Below are 16939 nucleotides of genomic sequence, written 5' to 3'. Positions count from 1 at the left end.
CGTGCCCTTACCTGGTGATAATGTACCTGACTGCTCAGGGCCCCAGGAGAACCCACTGAGAGCAGCTCCTTGCCTTCCCCAGAAGCTCGGTGGGCCCTCGGATGGAATGTGTCTGTCTCAGGGCAGGGGCTGGGTGAGTAGGTTGCCTGGAAAGCCACTGCGGACTCAGAGACGGCAGCAGATAGTGAATGGGGCTCAGTAAACACTTCTGAAGAGGCGGCACAGATGGCTGCCACGCCCAGTTTAGTGGGAAGCTGCTGGTCTTATCTGGCGCGTATGTGAGCCCGCACTGTCCTTACAGGACACCCCAGGGAGCGGGGGCATGTGGACAGGCTAGGACTGTGGGGCGCCCTCTCTCAGGTCTCTGAGGGTCAGGGCTGGACGCTTCTGAATGGGGAGCTATTTCCCAGTTATCTCCTGCTGGGGCTTCCCCTCCTGGGTCCCATGGAGACCGCAGAGCCCACCCTCTCCCCTCTCCCCTCTGGGACAGAGTGGTGTGTCTGAGCCCCTGGGGTGGGCAGAGGCTGGTGCAGGTGTGGTGCTCTGTCCTCCGTATCCCACAGAAGAGAGATGCTGAGGACTGTCCAGCCCAGACCCCCCAGGGAGACCAGGGATAAAGGAAGCCCAGCAGGAGGGACAGACTGGTCAGTTGGGTGGGGGTCCCCAGGAAGCTGGGCTGGCGGGAGCCCTGCAGGGGCACCGGGACCAGATGGGGCAGGAGACTTCTCTGCACCCATGGGCTTCATCAAGTTCAGAGGAGATGGCGTTGGAATGACTGATAGGAGGGGTAAGAGCAAGAGGAGGTCTCCAGGAAGCCAGACCCCCAGACCCCAGGAAGACAACATTCATGACCCAGCAAGGAGGGCGGTTTTCACCAGCCTCTCCAGGCTCACAGTCTCTGAGGGTCCTGATCCCTCCTGGGAGACCAGCCTGGGCTTCTCAGGTCAGCAGCCTTGCGGGTCTGAGCCGCGTGGGTGGTGCTGGCCTGGGAGTGACTCAGCCAGTGCAGGGGGCGGCTGTGGTCGGTAAAGGGCTGCTGTGGACCCCAGAGGCTGCAGAGATGCCACCACAGGCTTATGTCCTCTGTCTGAGGGTGTGAGACAGGAGAGAGTCTGCCCTGGGTCAGGCCTGGCCTCCCTCCTGCTCAGTGTGGTTTCTCAAGATCTGCAGTGAACTTGATTTTGGAAAGACCAGTGGCCTAGGAGGTCTGAGATCTGGTCCTGCCCCATCCCAGGGTCCAGACCAGGGGCTCATCAGATCACCTATGGGTCCTGACTTTGCTCATCTGTGACATGGACGGTAACCCTGAGCCCCGCTGCCCCTCACAGGGAACAAGCTTTGGAACCAGAGAGACCTGGACACACAGAGGACTGGTGACCTGGGCTGTCTTGCTGCACAGGGCAGCGGGAGGGGACAGAGATCAGTATCTGCAGGTGTAGAAGGTCGTGGGGCTGCCCCAGCATGGAGTGTGTCCAGGTTGACCCTCTGGGGTCCCGGCCTGCAGCTGCTGGGGGCTCCCTCCTGGGTCCTGCGCCCCACCCCAATGTGGCTTTTGTACAAGCAAAGAGTTCTGACCCTGAGAGGGCTCACCCAGGGCTGGGGGAATGGGCAGAGCCTCACAGGGAAGGGGGGCTGTGGGGCCGCTCCTGTGGGGGTGGACTTGGTCCTGTGGGGGGCAGGGCTGGCCCTAGGCTGCAGACAGAGCACAGGGGACCAGCAGTGGGGACATGCCCTGTGTGCCCTGGGGTGAGGGGGTGACACTTCCCAGGAGGCTTTGTTCTCGGGCTCCTAGCTTCTCACTGTGACACTTGACAGTGAGGTTCCTAGAACATCAGACAGGAGATGTGACTCGTGAGATGGTGTAAAGACAGAGGACAGGCCCAAAGCAGGAGAGGCCCCGTGTACTTGGCTCTAGGAGGGGACTCTGTGCCTGGCCATCACTGGTGCTGGCGAGCTGGGCAGCCCAGGCTGAGTGGGAGCCCAGGGACAGAGGTCAGTGGTCGTAGGGGTGCAGGCTGGGGACGGGAGACCACCAGGCTGGTAGTGAGCACAGGGACGGGGTCTCTCCGGCACCGGGCCTCCTAGAGGGGGGCTGTTCCCACACTTACTCTATAGTTATCTCCTGAGGCCCCTGCGGGTGCTGAGCTCACATGAGTGATGGGAATGGTTTAATCTAGACTGGCCAGCTGTGCCCCAGGAACTAACAGTCAGCCCTGCCCTAGGGTGGGGAAGGGCTTGGAGCTCTTCTCAGCTAAGCTGTTCCTCACAGGCCCAGGCAGAGTCAGCAGGGAGGCGGCCGGCCATGGGCCCCGGCTCAGAAGACCCCCACCTGTGCAGGGCCTCCTGGCTCCTGCGATTCACCAGCCTCCTCCTCAGTGAGTGGCCCGGGCCCCCCGGGAGGGAGGCCGCCGGGCGGGCAGGGAGGCAGGAGCTCCCGGGCTGGCTGGGGTCTGTGCTGAAGAACCAGACGGAGCAGCTCCGTGAGGACGGAGCACACGCGGTGCGCTGGGTCAGAGCCCCGGGGTGGACAGAGGGAACAAAGGGAGCTTTGGGCTGAGGCCAGGCTGGGAACCCCGACCCGGCCGCCTGGAAGGAATCCGTTCCCCCTCCCAGGGGGGTGAGGCCGGGAGAGCCTGGAGCCTCCTGCGGTGAGGGATGGAGGAGACACAGGAGCAGGGCTGGGCGACCCGGGGTGGGGATGGATATCCCCCCCTGTCGTGCACTGGGACCAGCAGCCTTGGCAGCTACCGTGTGCAGGAGGGGCCGACCCAGAGCCCCTGTCTGAGCTGGAGGGGCCGCGCTAGTCTGGCTCCTTGGCAAGATGTGGCCCCGAGTCCAGTGACATTCTGTTTGCAAGGGAAGGACAGGAGCCCCCAGCATTGCAGGGTCCGCGCCCACCTGCCGTGTGTAGGGGTGAGCCCGGAACGGGAGACTGCTGACCTCTGATCTGGGTGGGGGTACCTGGGGGGCATCAGGGGGCCTCAAAATGGAACTCAAAAAAGTCATCTTCTCAGAAACCTGAAATTCCAGTCATTCCTTCATCGGAGTCCAGGTGCTTCTGTGGAACACGTTAAATAAGAACTAGGAGAAAACACTGAGATCCTCGGAACTGAATCCTGAGGAGGGCAGGGGAGGCTGTTACTGTCTGTCATGTTTGATGTGAACACACCAGCCCCTCCGTGCCTGCAGGGATTCTAGGGAAATTGTGGAATCACAAGGCATTTGTAAATAGGGAGATTACTCATTAGAAAATGAGCTTCGCAAGGCATTGAGATCCTTTTTTTAAACAAAATTACTTCTTTTCAATAAGTGTAGTTTTTCTCTTCTTTTCAATTTGATTTAACCGGAGACATAATGGGAAATTACAGAATGTTCTTCCGTAAATGTCAGGGTTGGAAGATCAGATAAGAATGAAAGAAAAGAGGGTAAGAGAGAGGGAAATGGACACATTTTTACACTGATGGTTGAAAGACAAATTTCATCTAATTTAAATAAACTCGGACTCTCTTGCTCACAGCCACCCGTCCCTGACCTTCTGCCCCTCCTTGGGGTCAGCACCTTCTGCAGATCTGAGCACTGTCGGGTCTTCCTCCTGTCCTGAGTGGGCTTCCAGCTTCTGGGCCGCTCCTCCCCCGCAGCCTGGGGGCTGAGCCTCCTCTGTCCCGGGTTCCCCCTTTCCAGCAGGCGCCGGTTAACCCTCAGGCAGCCCCGCATCCCCGCCCTGCCAAAGCCCGCCGAGTACTTGAGTCCCCTCTCCCGGGACAGTAGCTGGGGGGTGAGCCCCCAAACCTGCTCAGACCCCACTGACCCGACAGCAGTGCTGGGAGGGAGGAGCCCTGTGCAGGGCAGGGGAGGGCAGGGCAGGGGGAGGGCTGTAGGGCAGCTCTGTGCGGGGGAAGCAGGGGCCTGTGGGAGAGGGAAGCAGGCTCCAGGTCTGGCTCTGCCTTGTGTGACCTAGACCAGTCCCCCTCCTGCCCTCGAGGGAGCCCCTCCTCTGTGAAAGGTCCCCTCGAAGGCCCTCCAGCTGTGACATCCTGGGATTGGGGTCTCTCTCTGGATGGGACTGTCCTGTGGCTTTTCCGAGGCCTCTGCTCTGTGTCTCCCTCCTGTCCTGCCCTCGTCTTGCGTCCTGACGGGGACTGACAGCTGGGGAGCCTGCTTGGGCCCCTTCAGCACCCAGAGCCCAGGACCACCTGTGGTCACCTCCTCCGCCCTCCAAGGAGGGAGGGGTGCGTCCTCGAGCCCTGCAGTCCTGCAGTCCTCCGCCGTCCGCTGTCTCTGCCTCTGCTCTCTGCCTCTGCTCCCGAGCCGGGTCTTCTTCATTGTGCTCTGCTCATTAAAAGCGAGTCCCTGGGGAGCGACGCCCCTGTCCAGGGCAGAGCTTGGAGAGCCTGTGGGCACAAGGGGTTTCTGCAGCCCCGTGAGAAGCTGCCTGCTGCAGAAATGCACTTTGTGCTTCGAACTGGGGATCTCCTGACGTTTCTCCTGTCGCTGTCAGGGGTCAGGACACTGCAGATGAGCAAGTTCCCGAGACCTGCTCAAGGGGACGCTCCCCTGGGACCAGGAGGGATTCCAGCCTCGCCTTGAACTCATGGCATCTCCTGCCTTCCCAGTCAAGGGGGCACACGGGATGGATTTCAGGAAGTTGGGTTCTAGGGTTTCCTCCTTTATTCCTAAAAAAACCACTCCCATTTTCTGCGTCCTATGCCCTAGGTGTCTGCAGCGCTGTGACCCAGAGTCCTGGAGCCCGTGGGTCTGCCGTGGACGATTCTGGAAACCCTGTTACTCTGAAGGGGGCTCAAGGAACTCCTGTGTTGTTTCAAGTGATCAGAAATCCAGAATTACCTCCAGAATTTGAGCTGGAGAAGATGTCTTGGGGCATCGTATCCAGATCAAATTACATAGTCATGCTGTATGTGTTTCCTGGGAGAGATGTTCCAGAATGGGTCAACTTCCAGGACAAGTTTGAGAGGAGAGTCTATGTGCTCAACATAATGACCCTAAGGATTGTCAACCTGACCCTTGAGGACAGTGGACTGTACCGGGCTCGAGAGTCCTATACGAGAGGAAGACAGTATGACCAGGATTTCCACCTGACGGTCTACGGTACGTGGCGGCCCCTCCCCCACTCCCACAGCTGACCCCTTTCCTCTGTCCCCAGGAGTGTCCAAGTGCCCACTCACAGGATTCCTTCCAGACTGCAGCCTTCAGACTTGATCTTCTCCCCAGAAAATAGATGCTGTGAGGTCAGCACAAATGCAGGCAGAGCTGAGACTCACACCAGGGATAAATCACGTCTGTGCTTCAGGAGGGAACACGGAATGGGGAGAAATGGGGATTTTTCTGTACTCGTTGTCCCCATAGGATTCAGGGTCCTTGATGGGACTCTTACTGCCCAGTGCTGCAGTGGCTGACCACACCACCCCCTGGGAGTCCTCCTGGGTCAGGAGTCAGACCCCAGAGCCTCTGCCATGAGGTCCAGGAGTCAGCGGGGCTGTGCTCCTCTCTGCAGGCTCCAGGGAGAATCCACTTCTGCTCCTGTCCCCCCTTCTAGGGGCATCCCTCGATCGTGGCCAATTCCTCCCCCTTCCCAGGTGGCACTGGTGGGGTGAGTCCCTCTGGCACCGGGTCCCTCCCACCTCCTCTGCTGCCTCCTCCGACTTGTGAGGACCCGGTGATCACACGGGGCTTGTCTGGGGAATCCAGACCATCTCTAGTTTACCATCAGCCGGTTCTCAGCCTCAGTTCCCCTTTGTTCTGGAACCTAGACATCTCCAGGCTCTAAGGGTCAGCACGTGGTCATGGTTGGAGGACACTCGTCACCTAGCGGGATCCGGTTCGCCCCGCCCCGCCCCCTCGTCCTTCTCAGTCCAGCCGAGTCAGCTCACTCACGGACTGCACGGTCCCCCTCTGAACCCCCACGGATGGAGAATTCACAGGGTAGCCCTTCCTCAGACCCTCAGGGAGCAGATGTCTCTGTGTGCACCCCTCCCCCCTGCACAGGGAGACGTCCTGCCCCAGAGAGAGGGGACTTTGCACCCTCAGGATCTGTAGATTCCCAGGACTGACTGTCCATCTGTTCTTTGGCTTCCTGGGTGGGCCCCAAATTCAGTGCCTGTTATAACCACCTTGGAGTGTCCATACCTTGGAACCACGGCTGTGTCCCCCACTGCGGTCTCTCCTGGTGGATCCTGGGGCTGATCTCTGGGCTCCCAGAGCTGGCCGGTGGCCGTCCGCACCACGGGCTGTGTGGTCCCGAGAATTATCTGAGCAGGAGTAGAGCCGGGGCCTGGGCCAGGACAAATCCTTGTGTCTTACACTTAACCATCCTGTAGGGGACGCATCACTTTCTTGGAGTTCATGGCTTTCAGGCAGATGACTCCAGCGTTTAATTTCTCAAGGGAGATTTGTAAGACGTGCTCAGTCTAGTGAAATCGCATAGAGCTGAACTCAGTGGCTCCCTTCCTTACTGGCACCTGCTGTTTATTTGGGTCAATTCTCTTGTTATCCGTAAAATGCAATCAGTGTCCTTAGGGGGAGGAAGCCAGAGCGTCAGGGAGAATCTGCAGTAGAGGGAGAAGCGATGATGTTGTCCACTCACCTGAGGCTCTGTCCTCTTCTCCCTTCTGCCCCAGAGCCTGTGCCCCGTCCCCAGATTTGGACCATGATTCTGTCCCTCACACGAGGCTGGTGCAACGTCACCGTGGAGTGTGACCCCATGGGAACCAGGGAGGACCTGACCGTGTCCTGGGAGAGTGAGGGTCTCCCCAGGGAGCTGGAGCAGAGACCGGCCCCAGGACCAGCCCCCAACCCCTGGACCCTGGCTGTGACCCTGCCCTTGAGCCGGCCCAGCCCCAGCCTCACCTGTGTGGTCAGCAACCAGGGGGACCAGAAAACTGCCACCCTGGACCTTGGGGACATCTGTGGCCACAGTGAGTACATCAGCCAGAGGAGGGGGGCTATCCCGGTGCTCAGGGAACCCTGGGTGAGAGTTCCTGGCTTCTGTCCCCCATGTTTATGTCACCCCCGGCCACCTGGTCACCCAGTCCAAGACTCTGGCAGGCACATCCAACCCACTTCTGCCCTTTGGTGTTACTCCCATGCTGCTCTCCAGCCCTCACCCCTGCTGGTCCAGGCAGAATCTAGCATCATCTCAAGTGTGTCTAGGGAGGCTTGAGGAAAAGCGAATTGGGTGTGTCCGTGGTCTGTGCCATCTGAGGGGTCAGGCCGGCGACTCCTGCAGGATCCAGGGCTCAGGGCTCCTCTGCCCATTTCTGGTCTCACGGACACATGTCACCCACCTGCTGGCTTGCATTTCCGATGTGTCCCGCTCTCCTCCACTGTCAGCCTCCGCTCAGGCCCCTCCCTCTGCCCTCAGCCCTTCCAAGTCAGGAGTCCCCCACTCCCCACTTACTCCCATCCAGGGACCCCCTCCCTGCAGCTGGCTCTGGGGGCCTGTGACCCGGGCAGTCCCACAGGGCCGCGTGCTGGGGGCAGTCCCAGCATGAACAGAGTTTGCACAGGGCTCCGCAGCCTCGATGGCTCAGGGCCCTGCAGGAGCTGCTGCTGTCCTGCCATCACACCTCGTCTCCTCTAAGGATTGGTCAGTGGCCCCACCCTGGGAGCTGATGCTCTGGCCCAGGATTAGTGTCCTGTGCAGCCTGAACCCTGGAGGGCAGTGGCCATGTCTGCTGCTCCTTGGAATGCCTGTCCCAGCCTCGGCCTCAGGCCCTTTGCTCACAGTCAGCGTGTCCCTGAATGAATGAATGAATGAATGAATGACTTGGTTCCCTGTGAGCCCTCTCGCTCCTCCACCCCTCCTCCACCAGCTGCTTGGGGACCTACTGTCTTAGTATCCCTGACCATAGAGGCTGGTCATGGCTCAGGCCCCCCTGGGCCCTCCGGAAAGAGGCTCCTGCCTCCCTCTCATCCTCCCACCCGGCAGCTCCCAGGACTGTGGACTCGTCACAGCCATTCCTGGTCATGGCTCTGCACCCTGGCATGCCTCACCCACCCTGAATATTGGGCAATCTCTTACTCCTCCCTCAAGACAAGGCTTGCCCATCACCTCCTCCAGGAGGCCCTCCCTGATGACCTGGGTACAAGCTGTAGCTCTAGTGCCCTGTGATGGCTCTGGCCGGCTGCCTCTGGCATGTGTCAGCCCTCCCCCTGCTGAGGGGCTCCTCAATGGAGGGCACCATGTCCTGCTCTTCTCAGCACCCGGGCCCCAAGCAGGAGCTCAGGAACGGGCTGAGTGAGAGCCCCTGCCATGCTCCTACCTCTCGAGCTCCTGACCAGGTCCCTTCAGAGTCTCCATGTGCCTGGCAATGGGCATCCTCAGTTCCCTGTCGCCTTAACCTTCTTCACTCTCTCTGTGCGACAGAAACAGATCCACAAGGACAGACCGGTGCTGCCCACTTGTCCGGTATCCTGGTGTCTGTTGTGGTCGTGCTGCTGATCCTCGGAGCTGGACTCTACCTTTGGAAGACATGTGGGAAGAAGAACGTGGAGCCTGGGAGAGGCAGGTTGCACTTTCCTTCCTGTACCCAGACACCTCCCTCCCATACTGGACCTTGGACTCCCTTTGTCCTGCATTTTACTGCTTAGGGAATGTCCCTGCAGGAGGCTGGCACGTGTGGCCATGGTCATGGGGGTCATGGAGGGGGAGGGGACAGGCTTCCAGGCTGAGACTCAAGCTCCATCTGTGTGTGACTCAGGGACAGGATCACAGGAAGAACATGGGAACATGATCGTTGCATCCACTCTGCAGAGCTGAGCCAGCAGGAGTCTGGAGACCACAGGGACAAGGTGAGGCTGGGGAAGGAGGCAGCCTGGGTTCCCCCTAGTCTCTCTGTGGCTGGGTGTGTGCCTTCAATCCCAATCATCTGCCGGCTTTTGTGTCCATGCATCCATATCCCCTTCCAGACAACACAGTATTAACTAAGGACATTCTCCTGGGGTCCCTGCAATGCTGGGCACTGGGGAAGGTCTGGATCTCTGTGGGTCCCTCTGGATTCTCTGCATCCCTCAGCTGTTCCTGGAACCCTCTGTCTGCATTCCAGGGTATGTCTGCATTCCACATCTAGAAGAGGAGAACTCTCACTACTGTCTACAGTGAGGTCTGCAGGCCAGGCCAGGACATGACGTGATTTAACTAGAAGAAGCAGGAGAATCCCGCCCCGGGGACACCTGTCTCAGGAGCATGATGCCCGCAGCTCTGGTCCTGCCTTTTCCACCTCTGATGGCTCTGAGCAGGGACTGGATGGGTCCAGAACTTATTTCTGTGCTAAATCTTTGTGCACAAGCTCCCCATGAGACACACACAGTGGTAGATCAGGGAAACTGAGTAAATAAATTGGTCCAAACCTGTTCAGGACCACTCAGCCTCTGCTACATGCAACCCTAGACAGCCCCCCTGTCCCCCTCATCGGTACGACATCAAACTGCCTTGCAGACCCTCAGCCTCTGGGGCAAGCAAGCCATGGTGAATTCACAGCATCTGTCCTGGGGCCTGTCTTGAGCATCCCTAGCTATCAGCTCTGTGCTGAGACCTATTTATAGACAATGAGAATTTGTATTTGACCTTGATGCTGAGGGATGGCTCTGTGACACTGTGTGCATGTTTTGTTTGTGGGGGACTGGGAATAGTTCACCTGAGCCCTAGAAAAATACTGTCCCTTACTCTTGGTATGGGACACACTTTCTCTCCTTCCATGCTCTACCCTCATTCCCCCATGTGACAAAGAAACCTGCTGTTGGCCTGAATTAGTAATTCAAGCAGTGAAAAGCGGGTCTCAAATGCCCTTCCTCTCCATCTCACTGCTGAGCCTGGAGATCCACTGGAAGCAGGTGGGGGATTCCCTCAGATCAGAGGAAATCAGAGCTGCTTCTCATCCCCAAACTTCAGTGTCCATATAGGAGGGTGCTTGCACGCGCGCGCACGTGTACACACACACACACACACACACACACACACACACACACACACACCAGCCTCCAGCTGTGCAGCTGTCGGGTCAGAACTAGGGCTGTCCCACAAACACACAGATCATAGTAGAAAGGACTCCAAGTGTCTGAGAACACTCTCCCATCGGGGTAGCTCGCAGAGCACAGCTGAGTCCCCGAGTCGTGTGGTCCGTTTCTGAGCTCAGCTTTGCTCCCTTCGGGGTCCCTACAACTCACTTGCTGGTGGGCGGGGAGCAGGGAGAAACCACGTCCCGGGCACTGGGAAGCAGGAACTCCAGCAGGTGGTGACGCTGTCATTAGCCACACCGCACACGGTGGGTGACACGTTTGACGTGATTCCTATCCTCAGTGCAGCCCGGACAGTGCGGGGGTGAGGACTGGAGGTGAGGGCACGAGGCCACGGTACCCCCCAGAGCCACGCGGGGCTCCCTGCCCCCCGTCCCACCCTCTCACCCATGCCGTGGGCCTGGACTGGATGACTGTCCGCGTCTGCAGACCACTCGGGAGCCTGAGTGCGCTCCCGGGACCCGGAGCACGACCTCTAAATCTGTGTTCAAATCCCGACGAGTGTCATGACGGGTCCCTGCCCTCCCTGTGGCCTTGGAGCCTGCAGTCTTGGTGAACCCACCTATTAGTCTTGGGGATTCTCTGTAGAAACTGGGATTTTCTGTCAGACACACATATAAACAGTGTCCATAATAAACACTAGTGTTCTCTTTCCCTTTCCAATCTGTATATTATTTCATTTCCTTTTCTTATCTTATCACACTGATCAGACTTCCAGGAGATACTGCATAACGGTGCTGAGAACAGTCAGCCGTGCTTCCTTCCCAGTATTTAGGGAAAAGCTAGTTTTCCACCACTAAGGGTGATATTAAGTGCAGGGTTTTTTGTAAATATGTTTTATTAGATTTATCAGTTTCATTTTCTCTGCTCTTGTCTTATTTTCTTTTTTCAAATTACTCTGGGTTTATTTTGCTCTTATATTTCTAGATGTAAAAGGTAAATGCTTTAACTATTAATTTGAGCATTTCTTCTTCTGTAATATCTGCCTCTCATAATATCTATTTCCCTATAGGCACTGGGTTAGCTTCTTTTCACACACTTTGATATCTTGTATTTTTCATTTCCATTCACTTCAAATATTTAAAAATTTCTCTCAAGACTTCCTCTTTGACAGTGGGTTATTTAGAAATATTTCTTAATTTCTTTTTTTTCTTTCTTAATTTCTAAGCGGAAATTTTTCTGTAGGTTAGGGTATTAAATTCGACTCTAATTCTATTGTGGTCAAAGAAATACGTTATTTCAAATCCTTAAACGCCGTCAGGTTAGTGTTATGATGCAGGACAGGATGTTGTCTGGGGAGGCTCCTGAGTGCACTTGAAAGGAATGTGAGGTCTGCTGCTGGGGTTGAACGTTCTCTAAATGTCAGTGAGGTCGCGTGGGCTCAGGGTCGTGTTCGCTGGCTGTCTTCTTGCTGATTGTCCATGCGGAGAGCGGGTGCTCGGCTCTCTGACCGTGACAGTGGACTCACGTGCTTCTCCTTTCAGTTCTGTCAGCTCCTGCGTCGTGGGTCCAGTGCTCTGCTGTTAGGAGCTCACGCACCTGGGGTTCTCCTCACTTCCTGCGGAGTTGGCCTTCCATTGTTCTGCACCATTCTTCCCCTGTAAACAATCCTTGCTCTGACGTCTACTCTGTCTGACGTTTACCTACCCATGGAGGTGTCTTTGGATTCGTGTTCATGTGTTGTCATCATTCATTTCATGTGTCAAAGTGGTTGGTCCCCAGTGCCAAGACTTGTGGTCAAGTATGATTCTGGACTTTTCTAGGAGGCGATTTGGGATGAGATACACTTAAATGGATGAACTTTGAGTAGAGCAGACTGCCCTCCACATTGTGAATGAGCCTCGCCCCATCAGTTGAAACCTGAGTGAGAGCAAAGACTGACCTCCCGTGAGCAAGGAAGAATTCGACAGCACACGGCCATCGGACTGGAACTGGGGTGTTGTCTCGTCCTTGTGTCTCCTCCTGACGACCTTGGACTTGAACCCCAGCAGCAGATCTTCCCTGCATCTCAGCCTGGCTCACCCTCCCTGTAGACCTGACTCACCAGCCTCTATAATAGTGTGAGCCATTCCTTACAGCGCATCTCTCTGGATCTATAAGCGTCCTTACTGCTGGTTCCTGCAGAATCCTGACTACTACCCACAGCACGTCTCTTCCTATCTCCTTCCTGCTAACCCAGCTCCCTCAGCACAGATTGGGATAGAGTTCCAGAGTGACCTGAGCCCTTAGGTCCTGTGTCCAGTCTCCTGTCTGAGCAGCGCCCATCTGAGTGCTCCCTGACCTTCCTCTGCCTGCTCCTGTTCCTACCCCATCCCAGCACACACACTGAATGGCCCCACAGAAACCACATCACCTGCTCTCCGCACTGGGCTTCAGTTTCCCCATCGGCTGATTTTCCTGAAATCATCTCTCTCACCCTCACTTCTTCCTACCCCTTCTCCCACGGTCAGTGACTGTCCCAGTGAGTGTCACATTTTCCTTCTTGTCATAGGGTCCACACAGCCTGAGGAGATTCCCAGGGCATCTTCTGTCCCAGGGGGACCTCAGCAGGTGCATGGACACCACACCCAGACCTGGATGCAGAGGGAGGACAGGCGTGGGGAGGAGCCGAGCTGTGATGCCTGGACAGGCCTGTCCTTCCAGATCCTCTGAGCTTCTCGGGACAGAATAAGGTAACGCAGGATATCAGCGCTGCTCATCAGAACAGATTTTCTGTGTAGAAGTTTTTTAGTAAAATGTTGTGTCCAACAGTAAAGGGCCAGCCGGGAAGGAGAGAAATGTTGACAGACACTGACACGCATGTGCCCAGTGGCCGTGGTCCAGCTACGGCATGACTCTTCGTTGTCCGCACAGCCAGAGGCAGGGGAGGGAGGCTTGAGGACACTGGAGGTGACAAATCCCTGACAAGGCACTGGACACGTGGTTTCCGAGTGGTCCAGCCCTGACTGTCCATATTAGAGGGTTGCAGGAAGGGAAACTGAATGGCTCCATGATGCAGAAGATAAAATCCGGGCGGATGGGACCTGAGATGTCCATAAATTTCTCAGTGGATCTCATTCCTTCTACTGTGTCCCCATCCAGGTGGAGCAGAGAGGGACCCAGGTGTCTCTGGCTCGTCTACTCCCTCGGCCATCTCACTCCCCTCCAAACCTCCACAATCGTGGGCATTATTGGAAAAGACCAGATCCTGGGTCCTAGTCGACTCTCCTCCAGCGGAGACTCTCCAAGACTGTAGAGTTCCTGCTTTCCTGATTTCTTTTGCTAAAGGGAGCAGATAGAGTCTGTATGAGGAACGGTCTCTCCTTTCCCTCTCCCCATTCTCAACTGCTCCCTGTGCTGCTCACAAATGCAGCTCGCGCTCATGGGGGTCCTTAATTTCCATGTAATTTCTCCCTCACGAGCCTGCAGGCAGCCTGAGGGCAGAATCGTCCCCTTGTTCTCTGTCCTATCACCTGTGACGTGGACAGAGCTGCTTCCTGGTACCTGTTCAATACTTGTTGGTGGGAGATGAGGAACATGTGCCCCAAAATCGTTTGTCCCTTGTCTGGGCTGCTAGGGGAGCCGACCCAAGCCTCCATGTCAGAGCACATGAAGTTGAATGTCATTGTCCCTGCACACGACCTACTCTGAGGTGCCTACGTGGTTCTGCCAAGACAAGCTCCAGGGTCTCCTATGATCGGACCTGCTCAGTGTGCCTCCAGCCACGGACCTCAGCTGTGCTGCGATCATAGCTGCTGGGATCATGTCTCAGTCCGTTTGGCGTCACGCTGGGAACTCCATCACCTAGATGTGACCATGTGTGAAGGGAGTCGCAAGGACACTAGATGTCCCAACACAGAGAAACGGCAGATATGGATTATGGATCCCGTGAAAATCAAGGGTACTGACATCATTGTGAAGTTTCTATGGGTTCAGTCGTTTGGGGGAACATGAAAATATCCTTTCAAACTATTTAAGTTTATGGTTTCCTAAAGTTCTAGTTCTAGTTATTTATTCTTCTGTATCATTGTCTGCTTTCCACATTTTATATACTCAATGTGGACTATTCTCCTCAGACATAAACCCTTATTTTTTGAATATGTGAGTCTCATCAGGTGGAGGGAATCCAACAGGTGTCCATGTATTCAAAGGATTGAGGTACCCTGGGGAGCAGAGAGCACTCTGACCACGTCGTGAGACGCAGGGAGGAGTAGCGGTGACCTGGGTCTGGATACTCTTGGACTCCCTGTGCAGCTGCTGGTTCCCCTCCCCGACCCTGATGCTCCAGGTCAGCCTCCTCCTGGGTGGGGGACAGATCAGAGGGGCAGCTCCGGGGGGGGGGGTTTGGGGCCTGGGGCAGGTGTGAGGGAGGGGGGTGAGCAGTGGGGGCTTGCTGGTTCCACACCCTGATTTCTCCAGACTCTTGAGGGTTGAGGGAGGGAATGGGGGAACCAGGGCCTGTCCGGGATGCCCTCATATTCCCGAGGATGGGGAAACCACCCTCAAACCTCTCTTAGGGACGACAGGTCTTTGCCCTGCTCTGGGGGCCGAGGCTGAGATCACCAGTAGCTCAGAGTCTCACTTTCCAGATCCTGCTTTGTCGGCGGAGCTCTGACTACAGTCTCAGGCCCTTGTGTGCACCCCTCCCCGCCCCCAGGCTGCTTGAGTCCCAGCTCCCAGCTGAGGAGGGTGTGTGTGCGAGTGAGGGGCCTAGACAGCCTCCCAAGGCCCTGCATTAGGGACAGCTGGGCTGTGACACTGTCCGCAGGGGATTGGGGGCAGGGTAAGGGAACCTTCCTTTCTCATCTGTCTGTGGCCTCTCCATGTGGTTACAGCTGTTTCCAGGCTCTTGTGGGGGAGGGGGTCCCTTGTGAACCAGGCTCTGACTTGGGGGCCTGGACCCGCCCTTGTCCCCACCACTCCTCACGGTGCAGAGACGGACTGAGCTCTGCAGTCACACCTGCTGGGTCGCTCATTCTGCCTCTGCCACGTATTGGCGGGAAGATTTTAGACAAACTGTGTGGATGCTGGAGAACTGGCTTTACCTTTCTTGCTTTTTTTTTTTTAAGTTTTTATTTATTTATTTGATAGAGATCACAAGTAGGCTAGAGGCAGGCAAAGAGGGGGGAAGCAGGCTCCCTGCTGAGCAGAGAGCCAGATGCGGGGCTCGATCCCAGGACCCTGAGATCATGACCTGAGCTGAAGGCAGAGGCTTCACCCACTGAGCCACCCAGGCGTCCCTGGCTTTACCTTTCTGAGCTCGGTTGCCCCCACCCATTGACTAGAAAAATCCCCAAGGCGAGGTGTTCCTTGGAGAGGGAATGGAACAGCGCCCCTTCCAGCCAGAGCCTGACACGGGACACAGGTCACTCCTGTGTGCGGTGCTACGTGTTTCTCACTTGAGCAGAAACTGGCCAATAGTCCCAGGAAAAGAGGAAAAAGGTCATTGTGTCCTTGTTCCCTAATGGACAGTTTCCCCTGATGCAACAGTTGAAAACTAGAACAGGGTTCCCTTTGGGGCGGGAGGGGGGTCATGTCAGCAGAGAGCTCGCACACTCCCCTGTGCTCCCACCCTGGCCCTCCACACAGACGCGGACACTGAGGGAACCTTTATTTATAACAGCTCAGGACCCCTCGCCCATCAGTGAGAGAAATCACACCACCACGGTCGCTACCCAAGCCAAGGGCGCGAGCACAGGGCGCGCAGAGACGGGACGGATCAGGTGCAGGAGCCCGAGAGATGGTCGTCCTCGCAGGTCAACGCACAAATGCAAATCGAACATTCTGGCTACCCTGCTGCCTGTCAAATGAATGCCTTTGTGTCTGTGGTGTTGAGAATCCAGAGTGCAGTGACAGGGCGGGGACAGGCTCTCTCCTGTCTTATGGCCAATGTCCCCTACCTCAGTGGTCTTCCCCCGGGGCAGCTGTAGGAAAGACTGGACCCCAGTCCTGGGCTCTCCAGGATGCGGGCAGGCGAGGCCAGGACAGACAGGGCCGTGGGGCTGAGTGTGCAGGGAGCCACATGCCAGGCTCACCAAGGGCTGTCCGTGTCAGGGTGACATGGGTTCCTGCCTCCACTCTCATCTGTGGGGGCCTGTCCCCCAGAGGGACAGACTCCCCTGCAGCAAGTGTGGTTTGGGTCATTGATCCCGGGATTTCAGGCTGGGTTTTCCTTTGGATTTTCTGGTTTCCTTTCTGACACTTCTCCCGGAGGAAGGTGAAGAGGACACACCGAGGACCCTGAGGGTGCCTGGCCTTGCGGTCTGCAGCCCCAGACCCTGGCCGGTCTGGACAGGAAGCACATTCAGGCCGATGAGTGCCTTATTCTTATTCGGGCAAGCCAGCAAATCACCCAAAGTTCCGACGAGAAGCCTGTTGCCCCAGTCAGCCGGGGACTCCCAGTGACCTCTACTCTTCAGGTCTGGGTGTGAGGGCTCAGAGGACCAGAAGGCAAGGTCAGGTGTGGAGCAGGACAGAGAAGGAGATGCCGGAGGGTATGGGACCCCATGCTGACGCCCACCCCATCCCCCTGTCCTGTCTGACCCTGCCCTCGGCTGTCCAGCAGGGGGGTAGGGACTCTGCAGGCTGGCCCCGCTCTCCCAGCAGGCTACGTGTGATGGGCAAGGGTGACCTGAGCCCTGAGTGTTCGTAAAGGGTATGTGGCGCCACCACCCTCCCCAGAAACCCTGTGTCCCCAGAGCAGAGTGGGTAGGGGGGAGTCCTTCCCTCAGGTCTCATCCTGACGCACCCAGGAATGAGGGGCAGGAAAGGAGGGTAACCGGCATTACAGCAATTCCCCTGGTGCCTCAGTTTCCCCTCCTTAGGGTCTTGCTGTTGGAGGGGGCAGACCCTGGGAGTGGGGGTGGGGCATGGCTTCCTTTCCCAGTGGCCCTGGTAGGGTAGGGTGAGGGCCACCAGTCACCACCAC

General features: G+C 56.9%; 1 protein-coding gene and 1 long non-coding RNA gene across 4 annotated transcripts; both read left to right on the top strand.

Moving 5' to 3' along the window:
• Positions 1–323: 323 nt before the first annotated feature.
• Positions 324–9369, top strand: LOC131814851 (SLAM family member 9-like). Of its 3 annotated transcripts, none has more exons than XM_059146258.1 (6): positions 324–943; positions 2270–2375; positions 4714–5106; positions 8384–8525; positions 8718–8808; positions 9063–9369. In XM_059146258.1, the coding sequence occupies exons 1-6, from the start codon at positions 848–850 to the stop codon at positions 9084–9086; spliced, it is 852 nt and encodes a 283-aa protein (XP_059002241.1). In that variant the 5' UTR covers positions 324–847; the 3' UTR covers positions 9087–9369. The 3 variants fall into 3 exon arrangements, with proteins under 3 accessions (XP_059002241.1, XP_059002240.1, XP_059002239.1); XM_059146257.1 differs by lacking the exon at positions 324–943 and adding an exon at positions 6636–6932 and having other exon boundaries at positions 8384–8521; XM_059146256.1 differs by lacking the exon at positions 324–943 and adding an exon at positions 6636–6932.
• A 1996-nt stretch (positions 9370–11365) lies between these two features.
• On the top strand, positions 11366–14109 carry LOC131814857 (uncharacterized). Its single transcript, XR_009347477.1, has 2 exons — positions 11366–12704; positions 13114–14109. It is a non-coding gene; the product is annotated as an uncharacterized LOC131814857 (long non-coding RNA).
• The last annotated feature ends 2830 nt before the right edge of the window (positions 14110–16939 follow it).

The sequence above is a fragment of the Mustela lutreola genome, chromosome 14 (genome assembly GCF_030435805.1).
Source record: "Mustela lutreola isolate mMusLut2 chromosome 14, mMusLut2.pri, whole genome shotgun sequence".
Taxonomy (NCBI): domain Eukaryota; kingdom Metazoa; phylum Chordata; class Mammalia; order Carnivora; family Mustelidae; genus Mustela; species Mustela lutreola.
The sequence above is the reverse complement of the archived record's forward strand: the minus strand, read 5'-3'. Positions and strand labels throughout refer to the sequence as shown.

Coding starts and splice junctions, on each gene's coding strand:
- LOC131814851 (XM_059146256.1), top strand. CDS start 2,303: ATGGGCCCCGGCTCAGAAGACCCCCACCTGTGCAGGGCCTCCTGGCTC. Junction 6,933..8,383: donor TGGGGACATCTGTGGCCACA/GTGAGTACATCA, acceptor TCTGTGCGACAG/AAACAGATCCACAAGGACAG. Junction 8,809..9,062: donor CTGGAGACCACAGGGACAAG/GTGAGGCTGGGG, acceptor TCTGCATTCCAG/GGTATGTCTGCATTCCACAT.